The sequence below is a fragment of the Lissotriton vulgaris genome, chromosome 4_1, assembly GCF_964263255.1.
Source record: "Lissotriton vulgaris chromosome 4_1, aLisVul1.2, whole genome shotgun sequence".
NCBI classification, from domain to species: Eukaryota; Metazoa; Chordata; class Amphibia; order Caudata; family Salamandridae; genus Lissotriton; species Lissotriton vulgaris.
In genome coordinates, this window is record NC_141691.1 from 1,117,721,615 (window position 1) to 1,117,748,685 (window position 27,071).

Consider the following 27,071-nt stretch of genomic DNA (forward strand, 5'->3'; position numbering starts at 1 on the left):
CTACTGGGGTGTGGAGACAGACAGATCATACCCGTTATCACAAACTCCTTGTTAATCTAGGTTGCTTGGTGACAAACGAAATATTGCATAACAAAGGGGGTGAGAAACTCTTCCTCAACACCAGGAATGAGAAAAAGGAATGGACCAGTGCAGGTTAATGGAGAAGGAAATATACGGGGTAAAGGGTTGTCAAAATACATTTGAGAAGATTTGGGGTGGCTGGGTTGCTGGCATTACTTAGATGGGTCGCGCTATTGGTAAATCCATACCAGTTCTCCCTGTTTGTTGGGGAGGAGTGGAGGATGGTTTTTATGAGCTCCCTGCCAGAAAACAAAGACATATTGGTTATTTGAATACAAACACTGTGTAGCAACAAAATGAACCCAAAATCGTAGGTACAAGATAAGATAGGATGGACGCATGGCTGGGAGGCAGGTGATTTGTTATACTGTGTGTTTGGTCATTTCTATTACAATAAAATAAAACATTAAAAATAAAAATGTGGGAGCCTAGTACTAATAAAAAGGAACGTGGAAAATATGCCATATTTTCCAAAAATGTAGATTAATCTTATTTTGTTGGACGTTTGCACCATGCTCTTAGTTCAAGTGGAAACACTCTGGGGCCCACTATCACATTTCCCCAGAGGGAAGGAAATGAGCCTTGAGACACAATCTTCGACACAAGTGAGGCCACATTAAATGATGTTGCAGGAATACCATCACAGCAAGTGTGACCAATGTAAATAACTTTGCGTGATACGTGGTGCTGGGGGGAGGGTGCCGACAGAAAGAAGTGGGAATGTAAACAATTGCTAAGTGTAGAAGCTATGGATTCATAAAGGGCAGTGACTTGGGGAATTTATTGTGGTGAGTACACAGAAAGCAAAAGTGGTTGTGATGCATAACGTATGCAGGCTGGAAAGGAGGGGGGCAATAGTTGTGAAAGGTGATGATCTATAGGAAAAATTAGACAGGAAAATTACTCTGAAGAAGGTAAAGGGAACTGGTACTAGATGGGGTGATTATGACTGGAGGTTGGTAATGGGGATTGTTATTGGGTAAGTGGGTATCACGGAGTCTGGTGCAGGGGCGGTTCAAGGATTTTCACCACTCCAGTTAAAATATAATTTTGTCAGGCTCTATAGTAACTTGGCAACATTAGGCCTGAGTTATCCCATCTTATGGCCTAGGTTACTGAAGTGTGAGGTCAATGACAGGGGCATCAATGTTAATTACTGACTAGAAGCATTACTTCAGAGCCCTGTACCCACCTCACTGTTAGGAATCCTGTTAGTGTTCATCTCTTTCTTCCAGAGCTGGAGAAGCAGGTTTCTGTATTCTTGATTAAATGGGCCCGAGTAGGAGAGGAACCCAGTAGCCAGGAGAACATCTCCCACCAGCCGCACAATTTGGCTCTGAAAGTTTTTGCTACTTTCTGTCCAGCGAATCTGAGGTAGAGAAAAATAAATATCAGCTAATGTGTAAACATTAGAATCCGAGTGACATGCTTGCAAATGTGTGTTGTAAAGGTAAAGTATTGTTTTTATATGAAGGAAATTATGTGGACTGTCTTTTAGAAAAACCCGTCAACGCGAGTATTGCATGACCAGCATTACAGCATTTCATGTTGTGCCACTTTATTGTGCAAATAAACCAATTCTGCAAGGGTAATATACATCCAAACATATAGTAAGAACTCATTACCACCTGTAAACTAGCGCCTTTTTCACAGTGTATTATATTTTTCCATGAAAGCTTAGTCTAGATCAATTTCATCAATGTGGACAATTCCATCACCACACTTCGACAGAGCATCCCATATTGTGCGAATCTAAACTTCCCCTTTTCAAAATAAAAACATACGTTTTCATTTTATTTCAAGGGTTACAAATGCTTGAAATCAGTATGGCCTCTCCACTACAGGTTTATGTAGCCACAATTTCTCCTGCAGCTGTATAAGCAACAGAGGGGGATATGTACACGGAAGTGGCAGAGACACCTCTCTCCGCCACTTCTGAAGCACAAGGCTGCACCATATTTACATGAATGTGGTGCAGCCTTCTGTTTCCCCATTGAATGGCGCTAAGTTTAGCAACTAAGCGCCAATGCAGGCACCCTTGCACCATAGTGCTGCAATGGAGCTAAGTTTAGCATCTAAGCACCAATGCAGGCACACTTGCACCATAGTGCAAGAGTGTTCGAATGCAGGGAAGGATCGTTTATGTGTACGGAGGTGTCCCTTCCTGCACATAAACAATCCCAAAATGCCATTTTGTCACTGTCATGTGTGCTGTTTCGTGCAGCATGCATGAAAGTCACAAAATGGCATTTGTTTTAAAGAATTGTTTTTGTACAGGAAGGGACACCTTCCTGTACATAAACAATCCATTGCATTTTGTTTTTTCCATGTGTGCTGCACAAGGCAACACACATGGAAAAAGCAACAAGCATTTACAATGCAATGGTTTTGCCTTTGTTAAAGTTAGAGCTATTGCCATTGCTCTTGACATTATTTTTATTTATGTTTTTTTAACATAAATAAATGGCATTGTCATTTACAATGCCACTAGCTTTATCTATCGCAAATGACACACACAAACACACACAGAGCCGCCCCACACACACCCCCACACAGAGCCCCGCACACACAGCCCCCCACACACACAGCCACACAGAGCCCCCCACACACACAGCCACAGAGAGCCCTCCACACACACAGCCACACAAAGCTTCCTACACACACAGCCACACAGAGCCCTCCACACACACCAACACAGCACAAGCAGGCAACAGGGGCAGACGGAGGCACAAGCAGGCAACAGGGGCAGACGGAGGCACAAGCAGGCAACAGGGGCACACAGAGGCACAAGTGAAATCAAGTCAGAAACACTTTATTCGATTGTTTTAAAATCATAAAAGTATGCTACAGAACCATATTCAATCATACACACAAGTTTTTAAAACAAGTTAAAAAGTTAAAAAGTTAATTACGCATGACAAATTCATATAAAAATCATCTTTACAAACGTATTTACAGTGATCACAATCTAATGATCCCTTAGCGGTATTCAGATTATAAAAAACAGTACAAAAGACTAGAAAATCTTTACATTTTTAGATACAGGAGATGCTAGCCGCCTGGGGTAAAGTGCAAAATGTGCCGCTCATGCGTTCATAATTTGTACAACTCAGGGTTACATAAACAAAGGTCATTTATTCAGTACAGGCATTTTTAGGTTAGGTTAATTATTTGATTTTAGTCTTGCTTGCTTTGACCGGATAGACATAGTCAGAAAATTTGCTACCCCGTACATTACTACTGAAGTTTCCATAAGTTGTAAGTACAATAGGGCTGGTTTAACCTGCACGAAACCTCTCAGAATTGGTTTAATATATCTTTCCCTTCCATTCTTATAGAAGGGACAGAAGAACAAGAAGTGTAATATGTCCTGATCTGAGAAGTGGTCACAGAGGCACAAGCAGGCAACAGGGGCACACAGAGGCACAAGCAGGCAACAGGGGCACACAGAGGCACAAGCAGGCAACAGGGGCCCACAGAGGCACAAGCAGGCAACAGGGGCCCACAGAGGCACAAGCAGGCAACAGGGGCACACAGAGGCACAAGCAGACAACAGGGGCACACAGAGGCACAAGCGGGCAACAGGGGCACAAGCAGGCAACAGGGGCACGAAAACGGAGGCACAAGCAGGCAACAGGGGCAGGTGGAGAAAACACAATTTTCAACAGCCCACTTGGCTCTGCAACAGTTGCCTTTGAAAAGCAATACGGCGTAATGGGCATGATCAAATCCCGTCCCCTGCATTAAAAAAAAACAACAGCCTGAGGCGACTGCTAACACAGATGTAGTACAAGGCATTACACGGCAAGGGTGCTGCTGCCGACAATTATCCTGGTATTTAAACAAATCTCTCTCTCTCACACACAGAGCCGCCCCACACACACCCCCACACAGAGCCCCGCACACACAGCCACACAGAGCCCCCCACACACACAGCCACACAGAGCCCCCCACACACACAGCCACACAGAGCCCTCCACACACACAGCCACACAAAGCTTCCTACACACACAGCCACACAGAGCCCTCCACACACACCAACACAGCACAAGCAGGCAACAGGGGCAGACGGAGGCACAAGCAGGCAACAGGGGCAGACGGAGGCACAAGCAGGCAACAGGGGCACACAGAGGCACAAGCAGGCAACAGGGGCACACAGAGGCACAAGCAGGCAACAGGGGCACACAGAGGCACAAGCAGGCAACAGGGGCACACAGAGGCACAAGCAGGCAACAGGGGCACACAGAGGCACAAGCAGAGCACAAGCAGGCAACAGGGGCACACAGAGGCACAAGCAGGCAACAGGGGCACACAGAGGCACAAGCAGGCAACAGGGGCACACCGAGGCACAAGCAGGCAACAGGGGCACACAGAGGCACAAGCAGGCAACAGGGGCACACAGAGGCACAAGCAGGCAACAGGGGCACACAGAGGCACAAGCAGGCAACAGGGGCACACAGAGGCACAAGCAGGCAACAGGGGCACACAGAGGCACAAGCAGACAACAGGGGCACACAGAGGCACAAGCAGACAACAGGGGCACACAGAGGCACAAGCAGACAACAGGGGCACAAGGAGGCACAAGCGGGCAACAGGGGCACAAGGAGGCACAAGCGGGCAACAGGGGCACAAGGAGGCACAAGCGGGCAACAGGGGCACAAGCAGGCAACAGGGGCACGAAAACGGAGGCACAAGCAGGCAACAGGGGCAGGTGGAGAAAACACAATTTTCAACAGCCCACTTGGCTCTGCAACAGTTGCCTTTGAAAAGCAATACGGCGTAATGGGCATGATCAAATCCCGTCCCCTGCATAAAAAACAACAGCCTGAGGCGACTGCTAACACAGATGTAGTACAAGGCATTACACGGCATGGGTGCTGCTGCCGGCAATTATCCTGGTATTTAAACAAATCTCTCTCTCTCATCAGGAAAGCGTTTAGTGAAGCAAGTGGAGCGAGACAGGCTGACATGGAGCACAGCTACTTATCTGTCCCCTCCAGCAACTGCACTTTCTGAACCCGAGTCGTGTCAAATGAAACAACTGCACATTGACTTTTCACTTCTATAAACATTATGGCGTGATTGACAACTCTGGGAAGCAGTCGCTGTAATCATCTCGCCTCCTGCTAGGGTAGATGTGGACGTGTATTTTACATCAGCGCCTCGTCGGGGGTAGTAAGCGCTATATAAATACAAGTCACTCGCAGCCACTCCAACCCCACTTACATATTACATAACGCGCAATTAAAATACATCTACTGCTCCAAGGCAAGTCACGCATGCTCACTCCAGGAAATCACAGGATCAAATCACCACCAGACCTAGTACTAAGAATGTGGAAACTGATGAAAACGACTCTCTTTGACGTTTGAAATTGATAGATATTCTCTCACGCTAAATACATTTTCTCTTTGGAAATACTCACTTTTAATTCATCAGCAGCAGAGCGGGACGAGGAGGGAAGGCACAGAAAGCGGCGGGCACGTAAACAGCGCGGGACTGTCTGTGGGATCACGAGAAACAGGGGGACACACACAACACGGGACTCTCCACACCTCTGCGGCTGCCGGTAGTGAGCGCTCTGCAGTCCCCCAACCACCACCACCATGCAGTGTGCCCGATGGGGCAGAGGGTCTGAAAACCGTCAGCATCTCCTGTCTATGCCCGGCTAGAGCCGAGCCCCCAGGGACATAAGAGAGTCAGACTTCCCTCCCCACCCAGGAGAGCGGCACCTCACCACACCCACAGGGGCGTACCTCAACACTCCTGCGTGCCCCCCACACCCACTGCTGCCACGGGTAGCGGGAGGGAGCCTCCCCTAGCCCCAAATAAAAAAACAAATCGACTCACCTGCACCTTGCGACGGCGGCACTTCTCCGGTCTCCCTCTTCGGCATGGGAGACCGGCAACGTCGACGGCGGCAATGTCTTGGGCACTTCTCCGGTCTCCCTCTTCGGCATGGGAGACCGGCAACGTCCTCCGCTTCTTCCTGGGGCTCCCTCCAGGCAGGCCACGGGAGCCCCGCGTGGGCCGCCATACTGCTTCTGGGCCGCCGTCTTCCTTCTTCCCCCGGGCGGCGGGGGGGCGGGCACTTCCGGCCGGCCGGCCGCGCTAGGATTGGCCGGCCGGGCTAAATGCTGTCATGGAGACTGCACAGGCCTTGCTGTGGGAGACTTCGGATGAGCCCCGCACGCACAGTGAATATTAGATTTTAGAGAACAATGCAGGGGTCTGTTGGGTGTCTCGTTGCTTTCCCAAACACGGAAGAGAAGCACAGTCTGCCTGAAAGGCTGGCCAATCAAAGGCCGCAAGGGGTGACAGGCCCAGGCACGCACCGGTGGGAACACTGTTGTCACCCTGTGATCCGGGTGGCGGAGCGCTGATTGGCCAGCAGAGGCCGGCTACCAGCCAACCGGATCTGCGCATTTCATGCTGCCGGGGAGATGCGAGCTCAGGCAGGGGAGGGAGCGGCCCTGTAGTAAGATGGCGGGGGAGGAGAGCGAGCGTTTGTCATTAGCGTCGCCTTTGTCAGGCAGGCTCTGCTGAGTCACTGTGAGCAATGGGGGGGAGGAAACGGAACACCGAGGACTGTGTTTTCTCAAATTGAAAACACAACATGTTACAAAACGGACGGCGGGAGAGGACACGGACGGCGAGAGGGGGGGCGGGAGGGGACACGGGGGGCGGGAGGGGACACGGATGGCAAAGCACTCACGCAAGCAGGAAAGGGTGCCGGCTCAATGCCGGGACAGATTCGGGGGCGTTCCCGGCGTCGCGTGACGTCGGCAAAAGCCAAAGAATCTCGGGAACGCCCCCGTGTCTGGTCCGGCATTGACGGACAGGCCCCTCGTCCAATGGCTAGGCTCCATTTATGGAGCCAGCCAATGAATGACGAGGGCCGACCCAAACCCACACACAGTACTCATTAGGTTTTCGCCTGCGCGAAAAAGCTGCGCAGAGCGCAGCTTTCGCCAGGCAAAACCTAAAAACGAGGAGAAATAATGCATTTCTCCTCGTTTCGTCAACTTAAGACCAGGTTTTCCCAGGTCTTCATTTTGGAGCTGCCTTCTATGTACGCCACCCTTGTACATAGGGGGTAGCATCAAAATCAGTGGGTGTTGCGGTGGACGTCCACCACCACACCCACTGCCCACCCCTTTCACGCTAACCATAGCATGAAAGGGGGCCTTACTTACGACAACGTTAAACCACATTAAGTGCCTTAACGCTGCCTTGTAAACAAGGCTAAGCCCCTATTGCCACCACAACGTCGGTAAAAGTGGCGTTGTGGTGGTGATAGGGGCTTGTACATATGCCCCAGAATCTTATTCAATCGCTGCACTCCAAAAGGTATGCTGGTACTGAATGCAAATTATGAAAAAGTTATCTAGGTATGGAGCAGTCTTCCTCGACTGAAATGATTCACTTAGAATTGCCCTTAAGAATATTAATTTTAAAGAGTACGGTCAGATTTTACGTTTTGCCTATGGGCTAGCCTTCACCCTGGACAATTGTTTGAAGAAATACCTATGTAAAGTTTCTACTAATAATGTAAATACGACTTTTTCCTTTTACAAAATTATGTTTTTATTCTGCTGTGAAGATAAATATTCAGAGAGAGGGTGTTTTTGCATACAACTCGACTACATTTTTGCCTTTTAATTTGAAGAAAATGATGCAACAAAAAAGTTATAAAGCAATCTAGATCACTGCAGAGTGCTATACTGAAAATGTTTTATTTTCCCTAAATGTGATTTATTGCAATTTTATTGAAGAGCAAATCTAGATTTCAATTTAGAGGATTCTTATGAAATTTAAATTTGAGCTGCTTCCTTGAAAGTTAATAAATGGGTAAAAAAAATCATAGGAGCACATTTTCATCAGAGTTGTCAAATTTGCAATGCCATGGTGCAAGATGTAACACAGGTATTCTTTTGTTGTCCAGGTTTAGGGGACAAGATAAATAAACACATTAATCGAATGCTGACAAAATATGTTTGCAAAACATATGAGTAGTTACTTCTTATGATATATCCTCCATCTATGAATGTTTGTTACAGGTTGAAGAGTTTCTTTACATTATTTTTAAAAGTGTAATTAAGAAAATTTACGGTTTCATTGAAATTGTTTTATGGAGGCGCATTTAAAAAATGTGGATGTTTGTTAAGTGGTAATATGATGGAATTTTATGTGTTTGAAGACTTATTTGCACTTTTTAGGCAAATTGTGATTTAAAAAGGATTGATACGCAGCTTTATGATGAACTTTTTTAAGCATGAATGCACTTTTGTATTTTTACGTAGAGATATTACTATTTTCGATATGTGGACATTTGATCACATTTTTACATGATGATACAGTAGTGTTTCTGTGGATTCATCGCTGAGTTTTAATAAATAAATAAATATGTATTAATTTAATCCCAATTACAGATCCTTAGTGTCCGTGAAGTTGCATATAAAACTGTTAATCTAACTTTCCAAATATCATAAATCAAGCATCTCTTTGCCTTTCATTTCATTCCCAATATCATCAAATCAGATGTACAATGGTGTCCAAAAAATCATTAAAGTGTGAAAGATGTGTTTGATGTGTCTTAAGCATGGGGCATTTTAGATAGAAAGGATAGTGTGAACGAGTCACATGGCAGATACATCTGAGTCTCCTCACTGAGCCCTCTCTGCAGTAACTGAACTCAAAGAAGAAGCTGAGTATCGAAAATAGTTCACTTGTTCATTGAAACCACCATGGTCAAATCTGTGTTCCATTCTGTAGTGTTAGAGAGGATGACAAGAGAGCTGTCAACTTAGACCCAGCTTTAAGCCTCACTTGACATTGAGGGTATACATATATTATCTCTAGGTCTTATAATTCAATAGCATAGGGTTCCACTAAGTTGCAGAGCATGTTATTTGCATTCTGCAGCTGATGTCTATGAAAGACCTGTTATAGAGGGTTGTTAGTTTGCATTCTTACTGTGTTGTCCTTGTAACGATATCAGCAGCCATTCATGTTTACATTTCATGTTCTTGTGTAGCTTCTAAACTGTTCCTAATTTTTTTTTTAAATCCCCTATTTTACGCTGTTTTGGCTATCGATCTGCGAAACAGAGTCTTACATTTCGACAATGCTTATCGTCTGAATTTGTTTGCCACGCCATCATTAGTTTTATTTTTGCTTCCGTAAAGATCAGGAAAGGTATGTGCTAATTGATCTATGATTGATAGGATTTCTTTTTCTGTATAGTTTATATTAATATACCATGAAAGAATTACGCACTGTACACTTTTTTTAGCTTTTATTTCTTAGCAATTTAAATCTTTTTTAATTTGGAATTTTGTAATGTATTGTGTTTTTTTGTACTGCTGGAAATTGCTCTAGTATGGAGATGCTTTGTGTGCTTTTTATTTTAATGTGCCCTGATTAAATCTGGTTTTTAATCACTTCAAATAATTTTTATTGTAATATAATACAATGTGTTTTTTATGGACCTCTGCACATTGTTTGTATTTTACTTTTGAAGTCTTGTTATTGTGTACACTTCTTTATTTTAAAAAAAACAACGGAAATAAAATTGTACTTGACTTGATACTTTCATCTATTGGATTTAGACAGGTGTCAGTCATACCAGAAGAACATTTCCCTCTCACTTAATGGTGCTGTCTGCTTGATGAATCATTCCACCGCCTGAGGAGTGCTTGCACTGCAAGGCATGACAGACTAATGTAGATCTAAAAAGTACACAAAACAATCACACTTTTTGCCATGTCATTCATCTCATGCATTGTATAAAGAAAGCATTTTCAATATAGCAGGCAGTACAAATACCACCAATATAAATGCCACAAATACCAGCACCACCACAAAAATACCACTACCAACACCACTGCCACCACCAAAATCACACTTACACCAAAAGCACCACTATTACCACCACCATTACCACCACCACCAGTGACACCATCACTACCATACTACCCTAAGTATGACTCCACTAATAATACCATACACCACCACCATCACATATCAACAAAGTCACCATACCACCAATATCACCATGACCACCACTTATTCTACCACTGCAGTACGGATACTAAGACTATCAATGCTGTCAATACCCCCACCAGGTACACCGCCATCTATTCCACCAGCATAGCCAGACACCACCTACACCAACAACACCACTACCAGTCGAAGTACTAATAACACAAGACCACGCCAAACTGTTATCACCAGTAATAATACCACAACTCACACCATCACATCCACCACTGCCAATATTTAGCAACTCTCTTGCTTCTGGAACAGAAACAGTGAAAAATCCAAGGGCGTGAGAGGTAGGAGGAATTTATATCTAGTGTTGCCTTTTGCTTCTTGACACTCTGTACTTTTATTTTTTTCATCAAAACCCACTTGGCAGTTTTATTAGTATAGAGACGATTCTTTCTACTTTGAAAATACCTTTTCTTTGTACCTATTGCATGTATCGGAAGCTCGCCGTGATCACTGTATGTGAAAAGAACACTGCTTTTTTCCTGCAGTATAAATTTTAGTGACAGGAAAATCGTAAAGTTTATAAAAGGCCTGTGCTGCTTTTCTCAACTGCAATCCATTTTTTGCGTTGCTCTTTTTTTCTGAAAAGAGAGGCACTAAACCGTGTTCTCTCAACCTGCTTTCGCCCTATCTATACGCGGAGTGACTAATCACAATGCAGTTCTTTTCCTCCGTTAGTCTCAAATACGTTTATTGAGAAGACAACACCCATTGTGGCTTTAAGATAGTCCAGAACATGCTCTTTAAATCCTTGTGTCATATGTCAGTGTTTCCCTTTAACAGATATCTTTGCTATGCAAACTCATGTTCTGTTCCCTCTGCACCTAAAGTGAAAATAAGGTGTCAGAGAGAGCTCCTTTCTACCTGCCTTGATCTCACATAAGAGAGGATAAATGAGACCACGCCTCCACTCTAAGCAGAAAATAAAAACACTCCTTTTCAAATAATTCTTTGTTTGTTTACCTGCACGGATGCCAATAAAGAGAGCATGCCCATTTGTTAGTAAGTCTCACTTAAATTTGACTCTCCCACTAATGTTAACCACATAGCTACTTTATAGCTAGGTTTGAACTATATGCCATACCAAGCATTTACAATGCAACGGTCTCGCCTTTGCAAAAGTTAGAGCTATTGGCATTGTAAATTACAACATTTTTACTTATGCGTTTGTTTTGAAAACAGAAAAATAAATGGCATTGTCATTTACAATGCCAATAGCTAAATCTCTCGCAAATGCCGCACACAAACACAGAGACCCACACACACACAGAGCCCCACACACACACACATACAGAGCCCCCCACACACTCACAGAGCCCCCCACACACACACACAGAGCCACACACACACACACACAGAGCCACACACACACAGAGCCACACACACACACAGAGCCACACACAGCTACACACACACACACAGAGCCACACCCACACACACACACACACAGCCACACACACACTCAGAGCCCCTGCCGCGAGGGGGAGAACCAAAGACCCCGGGACTGCTGTGGAGAAGATGGGGCACGGGAGCGAGAAAGCTCCGAAGCCAAGGAGGGCGCGGGCCCTGAAACTGTACCCGAGGTTTGGGAGCTCCCCGGCTGCCTTGCCCACACTGTTCGGTGGAGGGGGGCAATTGGTTGCAGAGGGGGCAGACTCCTACCATGGCTGGAATGGAGCATCAGCTCACCGGCCCCAGCGGATCCATGACGGCCTCCCGGGAAGTCGGTCAGATGGCGAGGGGCCCCACTAGAGGCCGGTGAGAGGCTTTGATGTTATGAGCCCCGATCCTGCAGGGCCGCACTGAGGGGGGCCGCCTGAAGAGCGGCAGACTTCAGGCTCCCCGGGGAAGGTTCATTTAATGGAAGGGTTTTCAACACCACAGAATCAACCCTGCTTGCATCTTCCGTCGCCACCTGACCCGCCAGGAGACTGTTCTCCATGCATTTCCGAATGCAGAGCTTCCTTAAATGGTGCATTTGAAGTGCCTGTGATCTGCAGAACCATCGGCGCCTCGTGGGCCTTGTTCCACTATTACCATTCCTTCGCCCGTTGCCTCTCGTCCATCCCACAGGCAGCGATTAGAGACCCTCGCTGGCCTTGAGCACTTCACCATGCACGGGGCTGCTCGTAATGAAGCGGCGCTCGTGCTCTGCTGTGGCAAACCATTCGTCACTGCACGAACCAACCACAGAAGACAATTAGGTGTCCGCAGAGCCCCGCCCATCCTCATGTAGTGACCAATCAAAGCCAATAGGCTGTTCTTCAACGCTTCTAATCAAAAGAGCTCCAACCCAGGGGCGGGGTTTAAACAACACTGGGCACGGAAGTAAGGTGCAAGGAGTGAGCCAAAAACACAGAAGAAGGACTGCTCGACTCCGGCAGTGACATGGGGAGTAAATGTGGCAACACCTCTGGTATGTGTGGATCACCGAGCATTAAACATATTTCTCAAGTTTTCAACAACATTAAATATGAGGACAAATACACGTATTTGATGACATTACTACTAGTTGTAATTTCACACAACCTTTGAATTCTCACATGAGAATCGAGTGCGCTGACATTATAAACTTTTACTTGGCCCAGAATTCCGATTAAAACAAGCAATACACCAGGGGGGGCCCTCAAGCGAGTACAGTAGATGCAGACAGGCTCTTAACGCAAAGAACAAGCGCTCGCCATTTGTCACTAAGTCCGTCCTTTTCAGACTGGGGGGCGTTTTTTTTAATCTCCCCTCTTCTCCATTGGCTAGAATGTAAATAACAGGCGTGGGAGTACATAAGTGGTACCAGCCCAGCATGCAACCTGTTCTTTTTTTCTGTCTTCCGACAGAATGGATGTGGAGTTTTGCTATCTTACCTGTTGACTTCTGGGACGTCTCGTCGGGCTGCTTGGCTGTCCTCTGCATCCCTGAAGTCTTCCTCGTTGACACGTTGTGCTGCTGGGCTTCTCGACGTCCTGTTCTGCGGTCTCCTGGTCTGCCGGGCTTGCCGGGAGCCGTGTTGAAGGCGGACGGTCCTTTGTGACTGGGGCGCCGCTCCTCCGGGGCTGTTCCAGGTTGAAGGCCGCATCTTCCTGTGGCTGGGCCGGTCGGGGAGACAAGTTGCTGCTGCTGTTTGGGGCACCTCGGGCCAGTCTTGGTGAGGCTTCTGGTGTTCCTGGATGCACGACCCCATCCCCTGCTGCCAGCCTACAAAGCCTTTTGAAGATGCTGTTGAATTCGGCATTTCTCCTTTGCGCTGCATGGACGTCTGGGGGTGCCGGTTGCTCCCGGTTTTGCCTCTGTTGCCTCAGCGCTCGTTGTTGATGGCATCTGAGCTGGACATTGGGGGTCAGTCTTTGTTTGTTGGAGTTGACTGCCCCCGTGGTGAGTACCGCACAGCGGCTTCTTTTTCCACTTGTCTGTGCCAGCCCACTGGTGCCTGCCCTTTCGTTTCTCCTTGGCAGCCGGGTCTGGTGGCATGGTGTACTGTTGCATGATGTGATGTTCTGCTTGAGCCTGTGTTTGACCTCATGGGCGGAGGTTCATCTCCTGGCTTTTAGGGCTGTTCCCATTCCTTTCTTGTGGGCGCTGGTCATGGAAGGGTGGTGGTTGCTGCGCCTTTATGATGCCTGTTGCGTTGTATGGGCGTGAGTGGGGCTGCTGGCTGCTCGTCTATTGCGCTGTTTCATGCTGTGATGGGGCAGGGTTCGTTGGGACACCCCTCCCGGGGCTGGTGTTTGGCTTGCGTCCCCCTTCTCCTGGTTTGTGGGGTGGCGGTGCTGCTTGCGCTCTGCAGTTACTTCTGTTCTACATGTCGGTGTCTCTGTGGGTGCCATTCCCCTCCTTCTCTTGCAGCCTTACAGAGTCCCTATGGCCTTGTGGTTGTGGTCATATACTCTTTCTCGGTTGTCTGTGTTTCACTCTCTAGTGTTTCACTGCCTGTATTGGCTGTCTGCCAAGGCTGGGGTTGTGTCTCCTGGTTTGACTCATTTTCCAGCGTGCCAACTGCTGTGTGTCCATGTGTGCTAGTTGTGGTCTGCTGTTGCACTTTGGTTGGGCTTGGGGCGGGAGCGTTGTTCATGCCTCCTCCTGGTTGGGTGTTCGCTGGCGGCGCTGGCGGGTGTGTCTTCCCCGTTGTTTCTGGTTGCTCCCACCCTGTGCCCCTGGACCCCTGGTGGTGGTCGGGGTTTGGTCCCAGGGCCTCCTCCTTGCGCTGTTTGAGCTCTGCTCTGGCGCTGGGTTCGGCTGGTCTCCCTGTTTCTTGCCTTGTGGGTTCCTTGCTTTCTTCCGGTCCTCTTGGTTCCTGTCGTACTCAGGTTTCTCCGGGTGTTGGTGGGTTCCTGCTGGTGCTTCTCTTGCTGGCTCCTGTTCCTGTGTGCATGCCCTGTGTGCTTGTGGTCCGTTTGATGCCTAGGTGTGGGGTCCTTGGTGTCTCCGGCCTGGTTCTCTGCCTCCACTGCCCCCTGCTCCCGGGCCCCTGGCTGTCCTTCGGCATCTTCGGTGCCTGCATTGTTAGCTCCCCTGCCTTCGCTGTCCTGTCTTGGGCTGTGTTTCCCCTGTTGCCCGTTGCTTGGGAGGGGTGGGGGGGTTCTTCGGGACTTCCTCCGTGGATTGTGTGTTCCATGGCCCTATGGCTTCTCTCTTGCTCGGGCGCTTCTTGCTGGTTGGCGTCTGGGCTGGGGGTTGGTCCCTGTGGGTATGCTGTTGGCCTGTCTCCTTGGTTCTTGCCGCCTGGTGTTTTATTTTTTGCTTGCCTGTGCTGGCCTGCGGCCTTGGTTTCTGTTTGCGCTTGCTGCCCGCCCTGTGGTTTGGTCTGGTCGGCTTTGGTTCCTCCCTGGGTTTGTGTCTGCTTGCTGGGCTGTGGCTCGCTTTGGGCGGTCTCTCCCGGGGTTTGTGGGCTTCTTCTTGTTGCCTCTTTGCTCTGTCCTCGGGGCCTCCGGCCGTCCTGTCCGGCGGGGTTCTGTTGTCCCTTGTCGACTCTGATGGGTGCCTGGGTTGGGGGTACGCCTAGGTTTGCCCATTGGTGTTGCCTGTTCTGGTCGCCCCTGGCTACTTGTCGCTGGTGCCTTGTGGTTCTTCGGGTTCCTTTGGCTGCCTGCGGCCCTCCCGCCCCTTGGATCCTGTCTTCTGTGGGTTTCGTGTCGGGTGCGCGCCTGTCTGGGTGCCTGCCAGAGGTTTTCGCTCTTGGGCGCTTCTTGCTCCCTTTTGGGTGCTTTTGCTTGTCCCATGCTTGGGGTGTCTGTCTTCCACTCGGGTCTCCCCCTTGTTTTCCATAGGGGGGGGGGGGCTGTTGTGCCCTTCCTCTGTTATGGTGGTCTTGGTCTTGATTTTCTGTTCGCTCGGGTGCCTTCTCGACTGCTGCTCCGTTACCCTCCTGTGGTGGCAGAGGTTCGTTGGTCTTCCTGCTCTGCCTTTGGTGGCTTTTGTTCTTCGGGTGCTCGGCTCTTGTGCTCTGCCCTGTTCTCTCTGCCCTTTCCCTGCTGGTGGGTGTTGGGTGTCGGCCTCCCCTGGTGTGTGGGCGGCTTGCTGCTTCCTGCTCCTCTCTCTCTGCTTGGGGTTGCGGTTGGCTTTGCTTCAGGTCTGGGGCTTTGGCCTTTTCCCTTTGGGGGCCTGTCTTTGGCCCTGTGCTCCCGCGTGGACTGATTTCGGCCTCGGGTGTCTATGGCCTTTGCTTTCTTCTAGGCCCTGGGGTGTTCCTTCTCCCCTTGTTTGGGTCTGTTCCCGCTCCCCTGTTGGGTGGTGCGCATTTTTCCGTCTCTTCTCCTTTGCTTTTCGGTGCCTGGGTTTTTCCGGTGTGCTCTGGGGGGCCTGGTCTCTGCCTCTGTTGGTTTTTCCATGGCGGTCTCTGTGTTTGGCCTCCCGTTCGCTTGTGCGTTTGGGTTGCTGGTGCGCCTCTCAGCTTGGTTGTGTCTGGCTTGGTGCTGTGGGGCCCTTGTTTGCTTGGGGTCCTCTTTTGGTCCCTGCTTGGGTCCTTTCCTGGCCGCTCGTTCACTTGGGCTTTGTCACGGTCCTGGGCTGGTCTTCTGTCCTTTCCGGTGCCGCTCCCTTCGGCTGACTGTGGCGCTGGGTCCGTTGTGTGGGCTCTGGGCTTGCTCCCTCTGCTTCTCCGGTCTCTGGGTGGCCTGGCTGTGGTTTCTGCTGTGCCTTTCCTGAGCCCCTTCTTGGTTGGGGGGTTCTTTTTGCCTCTCCTTCCGGGTCCTGGTGGTGCTGGGTTGTGTACCTCCTGGCTGGCTGGCCTGCCTGTTCTGCGGCTGGTTTTTGGGGGTTGGGCTGTTGGCCTCCTTGTTGGTCTTTCCTGTTTTTGCCCTTCTGCTTCTTGGGGTTCCCCTTACGTGGTTCCATGAAGTCCTTTCTCCTCCTGGAGATTGGCCGGCTCTTGCTTGTGGTTTCCTCCTTTTCGGTTCTGGGGTTTTGGGTTTCCCCGGTTCCGTGTGGGGCCTCTGTTATTGTCCTTCTTGGTTGTGCCCTGGTTTCTGCCGGGTGTGTTTCGGGTTGAGTTGTTTTTGCTCTCCCTGACCTCTGTTGGACGGGTTGCTGGGCTTTGTCCCAGTGTCTCCTGATATGGGGGTGTGCCTCGGGCCTGGGCAGTTCTTGGCTCCGGTTTCTTCTCCTGGTGGGGTGGCCTTTTGGTTGCTGAGGCTCTTCGGTGTCTAGGCTGGGGTTGGCCGTTGGTCGGTCCTGTCCTGTGGCCTGGTCCCTCTGTGGGTTTCTGGCCTCCGGGTTCCCTGTTGCTGCTGTTGTCTGCGGTGGTTGGGGGGACCTTGCTTGGGTTCCCTGCCCCTTCTCTCCCTGGCTGTTCCTCTGGGTGAGTGCCTGTTTGCTTGTCAGGTTCTGTCCTCTTTTGCCACTCTGCTGGTGGCTTCTCCTGGTGTGTTGGGTTGGTCCTGTGGTGGTTTGTGTCTTGCCTCTGCCTTGTACATTCCTGGACCTTCGGCCCTGCCGCTCTGTGTGGGCTATTACCCTCTGCTCTTGGCCATTGGGCTGGGTCGGCCTGTTCGGTCCCAGGTTGGGTGGCTGCCTGGTGGTGCCTGGGTCTGAGGGCTTCTCCCTTGAGGGTTCTTCCTGGTCGGTTGCCCTTTCTGTCTCCGTCTCTGTGGGGGTGTGCCCGCTTCTCCTGGGCTTCCTTTGGTCATTTTGGGGTGGAGGGGAGTCTTTGTTTTTGGCCTCTCTGGTTGCTACCTTGGGGGCTTGTCTCTGCACGTGTGACCCGCTTTGGCTTGCCTGGAGGGAGGTTCTTGTGTTCTTTGCTGGCCATCCCCTGCAGGTTTTGGGGTGTCGGTTCTTTCCGCTTGGTTGGGGGCCTTGTCGGTGGGGAGCCACTTTCTGCATTTTTCTCCTTCTTGTGGGCCCTTTTTGCTCCTGTGGGGTGATGTTTTTCGGTCTGGTGCCCTTGGTGTTGGTGGGGTTCCGGATGGCCGGGTTCTCTGCTTTGGTATTCTCCAATTAGTAAGGAATGGGACGAGGACAGGAGGGATCTGGGGGTAATGTCCTATTACTTACCAGTAATCTTCATTACTCCTGGTCCCGTTGTCCTCGTCCCATACCTTACGGCCCTCCCTCCCTTCCTGGCGGCCAGCCTTCTGGTTGTTGGTTTGGTGTTTTCAGGCTGTATGCTAGGCTGGTACCACTTATGTACTCCCAGTGGGAGGGAGTGGGTAGGGTATCCCAGCATGCTCCTTTTTCTTTTTTTTCTGTTGTGGAGATGGTCATCTCCAATTGGTAAGGAATGGGACGAGGACAACGGGACCAGGAGTAATGAAGATTACCAGTAAGTAATAGGACATTCTCACCTATAGTGTGTTATGACAGCCATGAATCTTTTGCCCAGGCACAAATGTGTTTAGTTATCTGGTGAATGCTAGGCACTAACGGCTGCTAGTGTGTCCACTCCTCTTTATTTCATACATGGGTGCACAAGTAACTCCTTACAATATCAATGTATTCGATCTCTCACACAATAAACATCGACAAAATCTGTGAGGGAACAAGCAATAGCTTTATTTAAATGTTATAATATATACATCTGAGAAATAGATTTACCTATAAATTCACTAGTGTTCTCATTCCATGTATACTGGCCTCTTCCCTAGTGCATGTGTAGAGGGGACATTTTCAAGGTCCCATCTTGGGATGGGAGGCTAGAGCAATCATTCTTTCTGATTTTTCCATTCTTGTAGGGAGGCTTTTCTGAGAGGCAGGACAAGAGCCTTGGAGACACAGGAACTGGGTGGTTCAGAATTAGGCTAATGTGAGTCACTGGTGGGCCAGTTCTACTATGCGCTTTGAATCTGAGATCCTCTCTGCTACTACTAACAAGGTGGAACCAGAAAAGAACAATCCAGACCCAGGTGCACCATGCTTCTATAAGAAGATAAGTAAGAAAGGATGCAGGCAAGACCACCCTTTTTTGGGATGGTGCGATTTCTCCCATAGACACCCACTCTGAATTTGTGAGGGTGTCATTCCACTCCTAGGAGGACACAGGTCAGTGCCAAACATTTATACCAGCATACTGGAGTTCCACCATAAATGGTGAGTGTCATGTGTGAACGAAAAGGGCCCACACATGTGCAGTGAAAGGGTAATTGGTCCAATGTGACCCCTTCCTGCATTCTATGCAAACCTTGCAATAGATTATGTTTTAACTGTTGACTATTCGATTCTATAAGACTATGAGACCACTTCCATCATCCATGTATAGGCCATAAACAAGTCTCTAAGCAATTCAATCTGTTACTTAGTTTCCAACTTTAACTGCAATATCTGTCCAACACTCTAAATGCCTGGCGTTGTGGGCAAGAGACTCATCTTAATGATGGCATAGATGATAACATATTTCATCATTCCCATTAACACGCTGGCCTAACCTTAGCAGGCGGCTGTATATCCTAAATGGTGATACATGCTTAGCACTTAAACACCAAGAATCTTAAAACCAACCTAAAATACTGGTATTAGGGGTCTACCAGGCATTCACTTTGTTTCATCATGAAGTAATAGCAGTTAAGCTATTGTCAACTGCCGAATCTAAATTCCCAGCCTGTGAGTCCAAAGAGGGGACACTAGGGTGATTTTGCCTTGTAGAGTCTGAACTTAGGACAGTTCTTCTGTGGCGACTTTAAACATACACAGGTCCAGCCAGTATCCACTGTTTCTGTAAGCAAGGGATCTTGTGCATCCTTTCATGCCAATCAACAGGCTTGAGCTCATCTATCCAAGTGTGTCAAAACACAGCCACATACAGCAACACACAAAAGCATTGGCGCAAAGGCAGCTAACACTCTTAACATTATAAAAACAGCATCGAATAAGAAGTTTGTGGCCTTCAAATAATTTATTATAGCTACAAAATACTCAAATGTATGCACATTTTCATTACATATCTTTAGCAATCACACAGTTTTGTTTATAAATCATGGGCTCCCAGCATTTATTTCTTCTTATTAAATTGATTAATTATACTTCTAGGAGAAATATTGCTTAGCAGTGTCCATGATATGCCATTGGGGCAACAACGGGTGTGTTACCTGAATATCATAGTCAGAATACTGTCTGTGTCCTAAATATTGTTATGACTAATATTCCTCCATTGAAGTCATCAATAATAACAATAGTAACAAATAGGCGATATATTTTTAAATAACATTTAGAACACAGTATATGGAATAAGTACCCCCTGCCATACATTTTAAGGATATTGCAAGACTCCAAGGAGTTTCCTGCCAAATAGTTCAACGAGGCTGAAGTCTGACTTCCTTTTTAAGGTTAGAGAACTCCGAGGTGATTTGCAATACCCTTATCAGGTAAGGTAAGGGGAACTTTATCCCTTATTATACAAGGTCAGATCAACAGCTTTCCCACAAACCACTTAAATCATTACTGCAAAGCTCTTTCATATGAAAGAGTGAGCCTCTTTCAAACATGAAGACTAAAAAATAAAACCACTAGTGCAAAATTACACACAAAAAAGTTTTTAGCTCGTTGCTGATAAAGATATTAGAAGCAGTTGAAAAGAAGTCCGTTTTTTTAAAGGCGCAGCGGAAACATGCAGAAAGATTCCAACTTTTCTATAATTTCCCAAGGAGTGCAAAAAATAAACATGTTGCAATACATATCTACTTTTTGTTTGGCACTGTAGAATATAAAAAAGCAGTAGAAAGAAAATCAATGTTGACGTTGTTGGCGCTTTAAACAGCAGGCATTGTGACATCAGAATTCAACTGTAATAAGTTATTACCGTCGAGTTCTGACATTCTTTCTTTATAATCGGTGATTATGTGCGTCACAACTAGCCGATTATAAAGACATTAGAGACACACTTTTATACAGAGATTGCAGAATCCCACGTATTATACTATTGCTTCTGCCAAACAGTATATAATCTGAAAGCGATATTCGCGCATGCAATCCTACAACGAATTGTAGATAAAAGAGAGAAAAGGGCAAGGTGGTTTATAAACAGTGCAGCAATGTTAGAGTGTTTGCCTCTGCTTTCTACAGGCTGTAGATCTCCGTGTGCGGATCTGGGATTATTGTCACAGGGTAGAGTCTCAAGCACAGCCATGGCCCGTGGAGGGAGTTTCGGTGGGGCGGGGGAGGGGCAGGGTGGGGGGTGCTAAAAACTGGAGTATGGATAATTGAAGGTAAGTAAACAATTTAATAAATAAAACGAATTTCGTAGCGCACCCTGCATCGCATTTTGCAATGCAGGGCGCACTACGAAATTCGTTTTAATAATTAAATTGCTTACTTACCTTCAATTATCCATACTCCAGTTTTTAACAACCCCCACCGTGCCATACCCCGCCCCACCTCTCCGCCCCACCGAAACTCACTCCACGGGCCGTGTCTGCTCAAGCATGGCAACTGCTTGACTTGCACAGCTCTAATCACCCTATGTCCATCATTAGTACCCCAAAACTAATCAGTCAGTAGCTTTGCTATAGAAATCTGTAACTCACTGACCCAGTGCAGGGGACCTCCTTCTCTTGCTTCAAAAAGGACCTGAAACTCCTGCTCCTCAACCAATACTTTACCAACCAAGTCAACCAACCTAGGCATCAATAACCTAACGGTCTCCCCTCTCACTTTGACCTTCAAGGATGGAGGTTATCTGACTGTTTCAACCACCTGCGTTTTTCTCCCCTTCACTCTATACATAAGTGCTATGTCTTTGTTTATATATTTGTGTATCAACATGTCCTGCGATGTAATGCAATTTTTCTTTTTTTTCATTTGAGTATGTAAAGCGCCCTGATACCCACGGGTCTAGCTAGCGCTATATAAAACTTTATAAATAAAAATAAATTAATACATTTTAGACTTAATGGTGTGCAGCTCCACTGATTCCAAACTGGGAGTACGGGGTGAGCTGCTAGAGGGTACTCTGAGCAGCTGATCAGAGTGGTCAGGAGATATTCTCTCTTCAGGTCTGTCCGGTTGTTCACCATCACTGTGTAATCCAGCCTCCTGGGTGGCGTGGTAACCAACTTAGAACGCTGTTGTGGACGTCGATCCACAATAAATAGTCCTGCACACTCATTAAAACTAAAGAATCACCCATGCAATGTTTTACTATTTTATTTGAATGAAGTTCTGTCACAACTGACATTAGTGAATGAGACTCGAGGCCTTCTCGTGTTTTCAGGTTTGCACATTTTTATGCGTTCAGCTTTCTCCAGAAGTTGACAAACTCATCTTCCCCGCTTTCCTCTTGTCTGCCTGCGTACCATGGAGCAGAATGTGTGCTTCATGCCTCATAGCAGTGGTATGAAATTCGGTCAGTTCCAAGACTGCTTGCACCGTGGCATTGTAAAATGTGATGATTTCTGTTCCTCGACAGGATTGATTCTACAACTGTATTCAATTGAAGGACCAGACCTTTGCTCCAGGCAAGGTGCTGCCTGTATTCTCAATATAGTATTGCTTTCTGTATAAGACACAGTGCAGCGTATTCATTGGAAAAAGGCCAAGCGTTAAGTTTACCCTGTGGCGTGTTTTCTAATTATTCATTGGCTGAGATGTGTTACTTTCTCGTAAGTGCTAAAGTGGCTGTACAGTTTTCTGTTTATAAAATGAACAAAAGGCTCACCATTTTGGGGACAAGCCGAGACTTTTTTCCCATCTCTTAGAGGGAAGATCCTGTTGGTCTGTTTATCAATCTGAACTTAGAACGACTTTCAGTTTCAGTTTCATCAACTTTTATTCGATTATAAAATTGCATAATCATAAAAAGTACAGTTTTATGGAAAACATAAATTAATACAGTGGGAGAGAATCATTTGCATTGGGACACACGAAATGTTAAAAGACGATTTTACGACGAGTTGTTGTTACAGTTTTTAAAAAGGTCGTTATCGATTTTGCTTCATATGGGGTTTTCGGTGATTGGAGGTAGGCGAGTGCTGGATGTGTGTGTCTAATTTCACTTAGACGGAGGAGGGGCAAAATCCATTTTTTCCTTGCCGGTCTGTAGTATTTACAAAACAAGGTGACATGTATCGTTGATTGTTTGGAGACCCCATCACAGGGGCAACATATCAAGTTTCGAGACCAGTTATTCAATTCAGGAAATGAAACCATGCGGAGGAAAAGGTCAAACCGTAATCTTGTCAGTAGGAGTTTTTCATAGTTCGAAAGAAAGAACGACAAGTAGGGCTGTATCCCTTTCTCTATCTGCAGTATACAGATTTTTTCGTTTTGTGTTTTAACGATCTCGGCTTGGTTACGAAGTTCCCTTAGGTGGCCCATGCATAGTTCTTTCAGCTGTTTCTTTGAGATATCTTCTATTGATGGTGGTTCTAGAAAATATTGCTCACGATCTAAGTCTTGGAAGAATTTGTGGATGTAATTGAGCCATGGTATTTTTCTCCAGTGTGCTAGGCCAAGGCATTCAGTAATGAGTGAACGTGTTATGTGGCTTTCGGGGTTACACCATATACGGTGCCAGAGTATGAGAGGCTGGCATCGTATAGTGTCTGTCACATGTTCCATGCCCAGCTCCCGATGTGAGGCTAAAGTCGGCGAGCTTTGAGGTAGAGCTAAAATATATTTAATGAATGCGTTCTCCGTAACCTGGAGTTGGTCGATGCATCCGTGGCCCCAGATGCCTGCTCCATATGTGGCCACACTGTGGCATTTTGCATAATATATCGTAAGCAGTTCAGCTGGGGCTGGTTTACCTAGTTTCCTGGAGAAAGCTTTTAATGCTGATACTGCTCGGCGAAAGTTGAGATTTCTGGCTTCGATTGCCTTGTGCCAGGTCATTGTGTCTTCCACTAATATGCCCAGGTAGGGGTATACCGACGTTTTTTCCAGTCTGTTGTTATTAATGAATATGGATTTTGAGACTCCCCGTTTTGATCCGATGCTCATTGTGTACGTTTTTTTGATATTTACTTTTAGGCCCAGGGAGTCCATGAATGACACGTATTTGTTCAACTGTCGCTGGAGTTGATTAGATGTCCGGGCCAGGATGACCGAGTCGTCGGCATACAGGAGGATGGGTATCGGGCGGCGTGCTATCTGTGGGAGGTCCTGGCTCCCTTCCAGCATGGCCTGTTCAAGCCCATTGGTGTATAGGTTGAACAGGAAGGGAGCCAGCACGCACCCCTGCCTTACTCCTCGTGATATTTTGAAGGGGCGTGATAGTTCGCCGCCGATGCCATAACGAACTCGGCCTTCCGCGTTGGTATAAAGTTCCCTCAGGAAAGCTAGTATGGGTGGGTCCACTCCGAGATTTGTCATGATCTGCCACAGCTTTGCGTACTGAACGCAGTCGAATGCCGCGCTCAGGTCTACATAGACCATGTAGATTTTGCCTCCTTTTGCGCGTGCATATTTCCCAGCCAGGAGGATCAGGTTTAGGGCCTGTTCCACCGTCCCAAGCCCCTTCTGGAAACCGTATTGCAGGTCTGTGATGATATTGTTCTCCCGGGCCCAAGATTGTAGTCGATCCAGGAGTAGTCGACCTGCAATCTTGCCCGTGGAGTCCAGAAGGGAGATCGGTCGGTAGCACGCGGGGTCGTTGCGGTCCCCTTTCTTGAATATTGGCAAAAGGGTAGATGTTGACCATGATGGGAGGAGTCCGATTTCAGTGACTGCAGTCATTACCCGAGTGATTATTAGTGACCAATAATCACTGTTGTGTAAAAACAGGTCCATAGGTACCCCGTCTGGGCCAGGAGCCTTGCCGGTTTTCGAAGCTTTGATGGCCTTTCTAACCTCGTTGAGAGTGAAACGTAGGTTAATGGGGTGAAAGTTGTTCTTTGCTTGTTCCTGGTCTTTTGTTTGAGGGCGGTCCGTTGTTAAGCCAAAGATTTTAGTGAAATGGTGGACCCAATCATTCTCGACTTTCATGCTCCTCCTCTCCTGATTTTCAGAGCAGTCCTAATGACAAAAGTTCCTAAATTCTCATTTTGTCTTTGGTTGGAACGTACTCAGTGATGGGTGACTGTTAACTGGGAGCAGGGCTTAAATTCCGCTCTCGGTGAATAGTTAGATATACATTTGCATTTTGAGCCTTTTTCATGATTTGACTAACTAATGCCACGTGTCTCCTGCAGCAATTCTTAATTTTAATAACTCTCCATTGTTTGTACTGTAAATTATGTCTCGAGTGCATTATCCTGAGTAGATTTTTGGTTTTCCTCTGGGAAAATGATATCTTGATTGTAGGGTTCTTATCTGGAGTAGACTCACACAGAGACCTGGCCCATCAATCAACCTTTAATGCTGTAAAGCGCAGCGGTGAATGAATAAATGCACGTGTCAATGTGACTCTCTAATGATTGCTGGCACCGTCTGCACTGTGACTCGGCCCCAGCAGGGGGCGCGGCGGAGTCACTTGTCATCTCAGCGACAGCACTGCTCTTCGGCCTGCCAAGCCGCCGGCCCCCTGCTGCCCTGGCCCTGGGAGAGAGAGCCCCGAGCCAGCCATTCCTGAGTGATCGCTGACGCTCTCAATAGCTGGTTCAGTCACGTGGTGCGACGCGACTCTGGCAGCGTGTCTGAAGCACAGAGGTGGCCACCGTAGCTCATTGCAGCCTTGCCAAACAGCAAATCAACAATGTAATGCTGCCGGTGTTGTAGCGAGAGAATTAGTGAGCTCAACCTCCCCACAGTGTCTCCTCCATACTGTCCCTTCCCTCGTGCTCCTTTCTATCGCCCCTGCTCCCTTCCAGTTTATTTCAGCCTCTCTTCGCTTTTTTGGCTCGCAGTACATTTCCATCCCCCCTCCTCCTTTCTAGGCTTTCTTTAGATTAATCACAAAGGCACTTTGATCAAAGATGGGAAGTGGGGGCGGAAAGGCTGAGCAGGAAACTCCACTGCCTGGTTGCAGCTTCATAAATGCTTCAGAATTCTTCTCGACATTGGGTTTTTTGACTGTTCTACCTGTTCATGTGTTCTATGCCAATGAATGCTTATTGAACAGGGGCTAATTTAGCAAGGCCGGGCGCCCAACTATGAAATGGCTTGAAGGCAGCAGCCCAGAAATGTACACTACATTCATGGAGCACTATGCTGTTCATCAAATACGAATTTAGGGTCTACTCTGGGCTGTAAGGAGGGGCCTCTTGATCCTTCTTTAGTCCATATACTGGGGAATGGTTTTCTGCCCCATTATTTTAGAGGGCTGCATCATGGAGAAATCTCCTTTTTTGCCTCAGAGCGGGTGAGGATGGACAAAGCAACAAACAATCTATACGTAACATCGAACGTTAACAATAGGAGTTGGTGTGGTATTAAGGGTGTCCTGAGGTCTTTTCACATGTTAATAACCTCATTCTGCTATTTCTCTATCTGATGAGCTTCTTGAGTGTGTGGGTGGTTACAATACACTAGAATAAACCGTACCACTCAACATCCAAGGGCTGGCAGTCTGTGGCTTGGCATTCCACAGCTCATGTATGCAAGTCAGAGGAGAGAAAATAAAGACATCAGTTGTCAACAGGTGCATTACAGAGAATCAGTTTGCTGTGGTCAGGTGCATTACAGAGAATCAGTTTGCTGTGGTCAGGTGCGTAGCCAGGGCCGGCGCTAGGCATGGGCAGCGTGGGCGGCTGCACAGGGCCTCGCACTCAGCCCACCAGCATTGGGCCACGCACCAGTTATGTGTCCTGTTGTTTCCCTGCGATCTATTACAAACAAAGGTGTCGCCTGCAATTAAGGTCCATTGGAGGGGCCCCCCCTCCCTGGCCCTCTCATGGATGGTGTCCGGAGGCATAGGGGGGAGAGAGACGGAGACGCTCCCTCAATTGCAAGGAGACCATTCACAGACACTGTTGGGGGCCCATTGTCCAGCATTTTGGTGCCCCCACAGTTTTAACTTTTAGACCACAATCAATTCTCACACCTATCGGACTGAAGGTCTGAGAAATGCTTGTGGAGTAAAAGTTAAAACTGTGGGGGCGCCAAAATGCTGGACAATGACCCCCCCACAGTGTCTGTGAATGGTCTCTAAGGAGGGCCACTAATCTAAATTAGAGGGGGCCTCGCAGGTTCCCTTTTAGCCCAGGGCCTCGCAGATCCTAGAACCGGCCCTGCGCGTAGCGTGGGGTGCCAGAGCCTGGGGCAAGGCAAAGTATCCTTCCACTTTTCTTTTAAAATGTTGCACCCCTAGAAATGCCCTTGAGAATTTTACACCCAGGGCACCAACCCCTGTCCTCCTGCCACACAATGCCACTGGCTGTAGGGCTAACCTGCAGTTTCCTCTTTCCTCAGTTATTTCTGACCGATTCAAACCAAGCATCACCGTGTACACTACCAAAGCAAGTCAGAACAATGCAGCCTAAACGCCCATTCTAGGTCCCTTTTAGATGGGACTACATGAAACTTAGGAATGGCTTCAGCTTACTTGAGCCTTGCCCTTCGATGCAGCTTGAGTCCTACGGCAAAGCTAGCACACATCGTCAAGCAGACCTACCACTCTTTGGGAAACTCGCTTAGACAAA

General features: G+C 47.7%; 1 protein-coding gene across 1 annotated transcript in view; it reads right to left on the reverse strand.

Moving 5' to 3' along the window:
* Nucleotides 1–27,071, reverse strand: part of LOC147722959 (dynein axonemal heavy chain 5-like) — a 1,378,573-nt gene that overhangs the window by 446,792 nt on the left and 904,710 nt on the right. Inside the window, exon 62 of the mRNA XM_086965349.1 lies at nucleotides 1,274–1,450. Within this exon, the coding sequence (XP_086821475.1) occupies nucleotides 1,274–1,450 (177 nt within the window). The remainder of the gene's footprint in view (nucleotides 1–1,273; nucleotides 1,451–27,071) is intronic.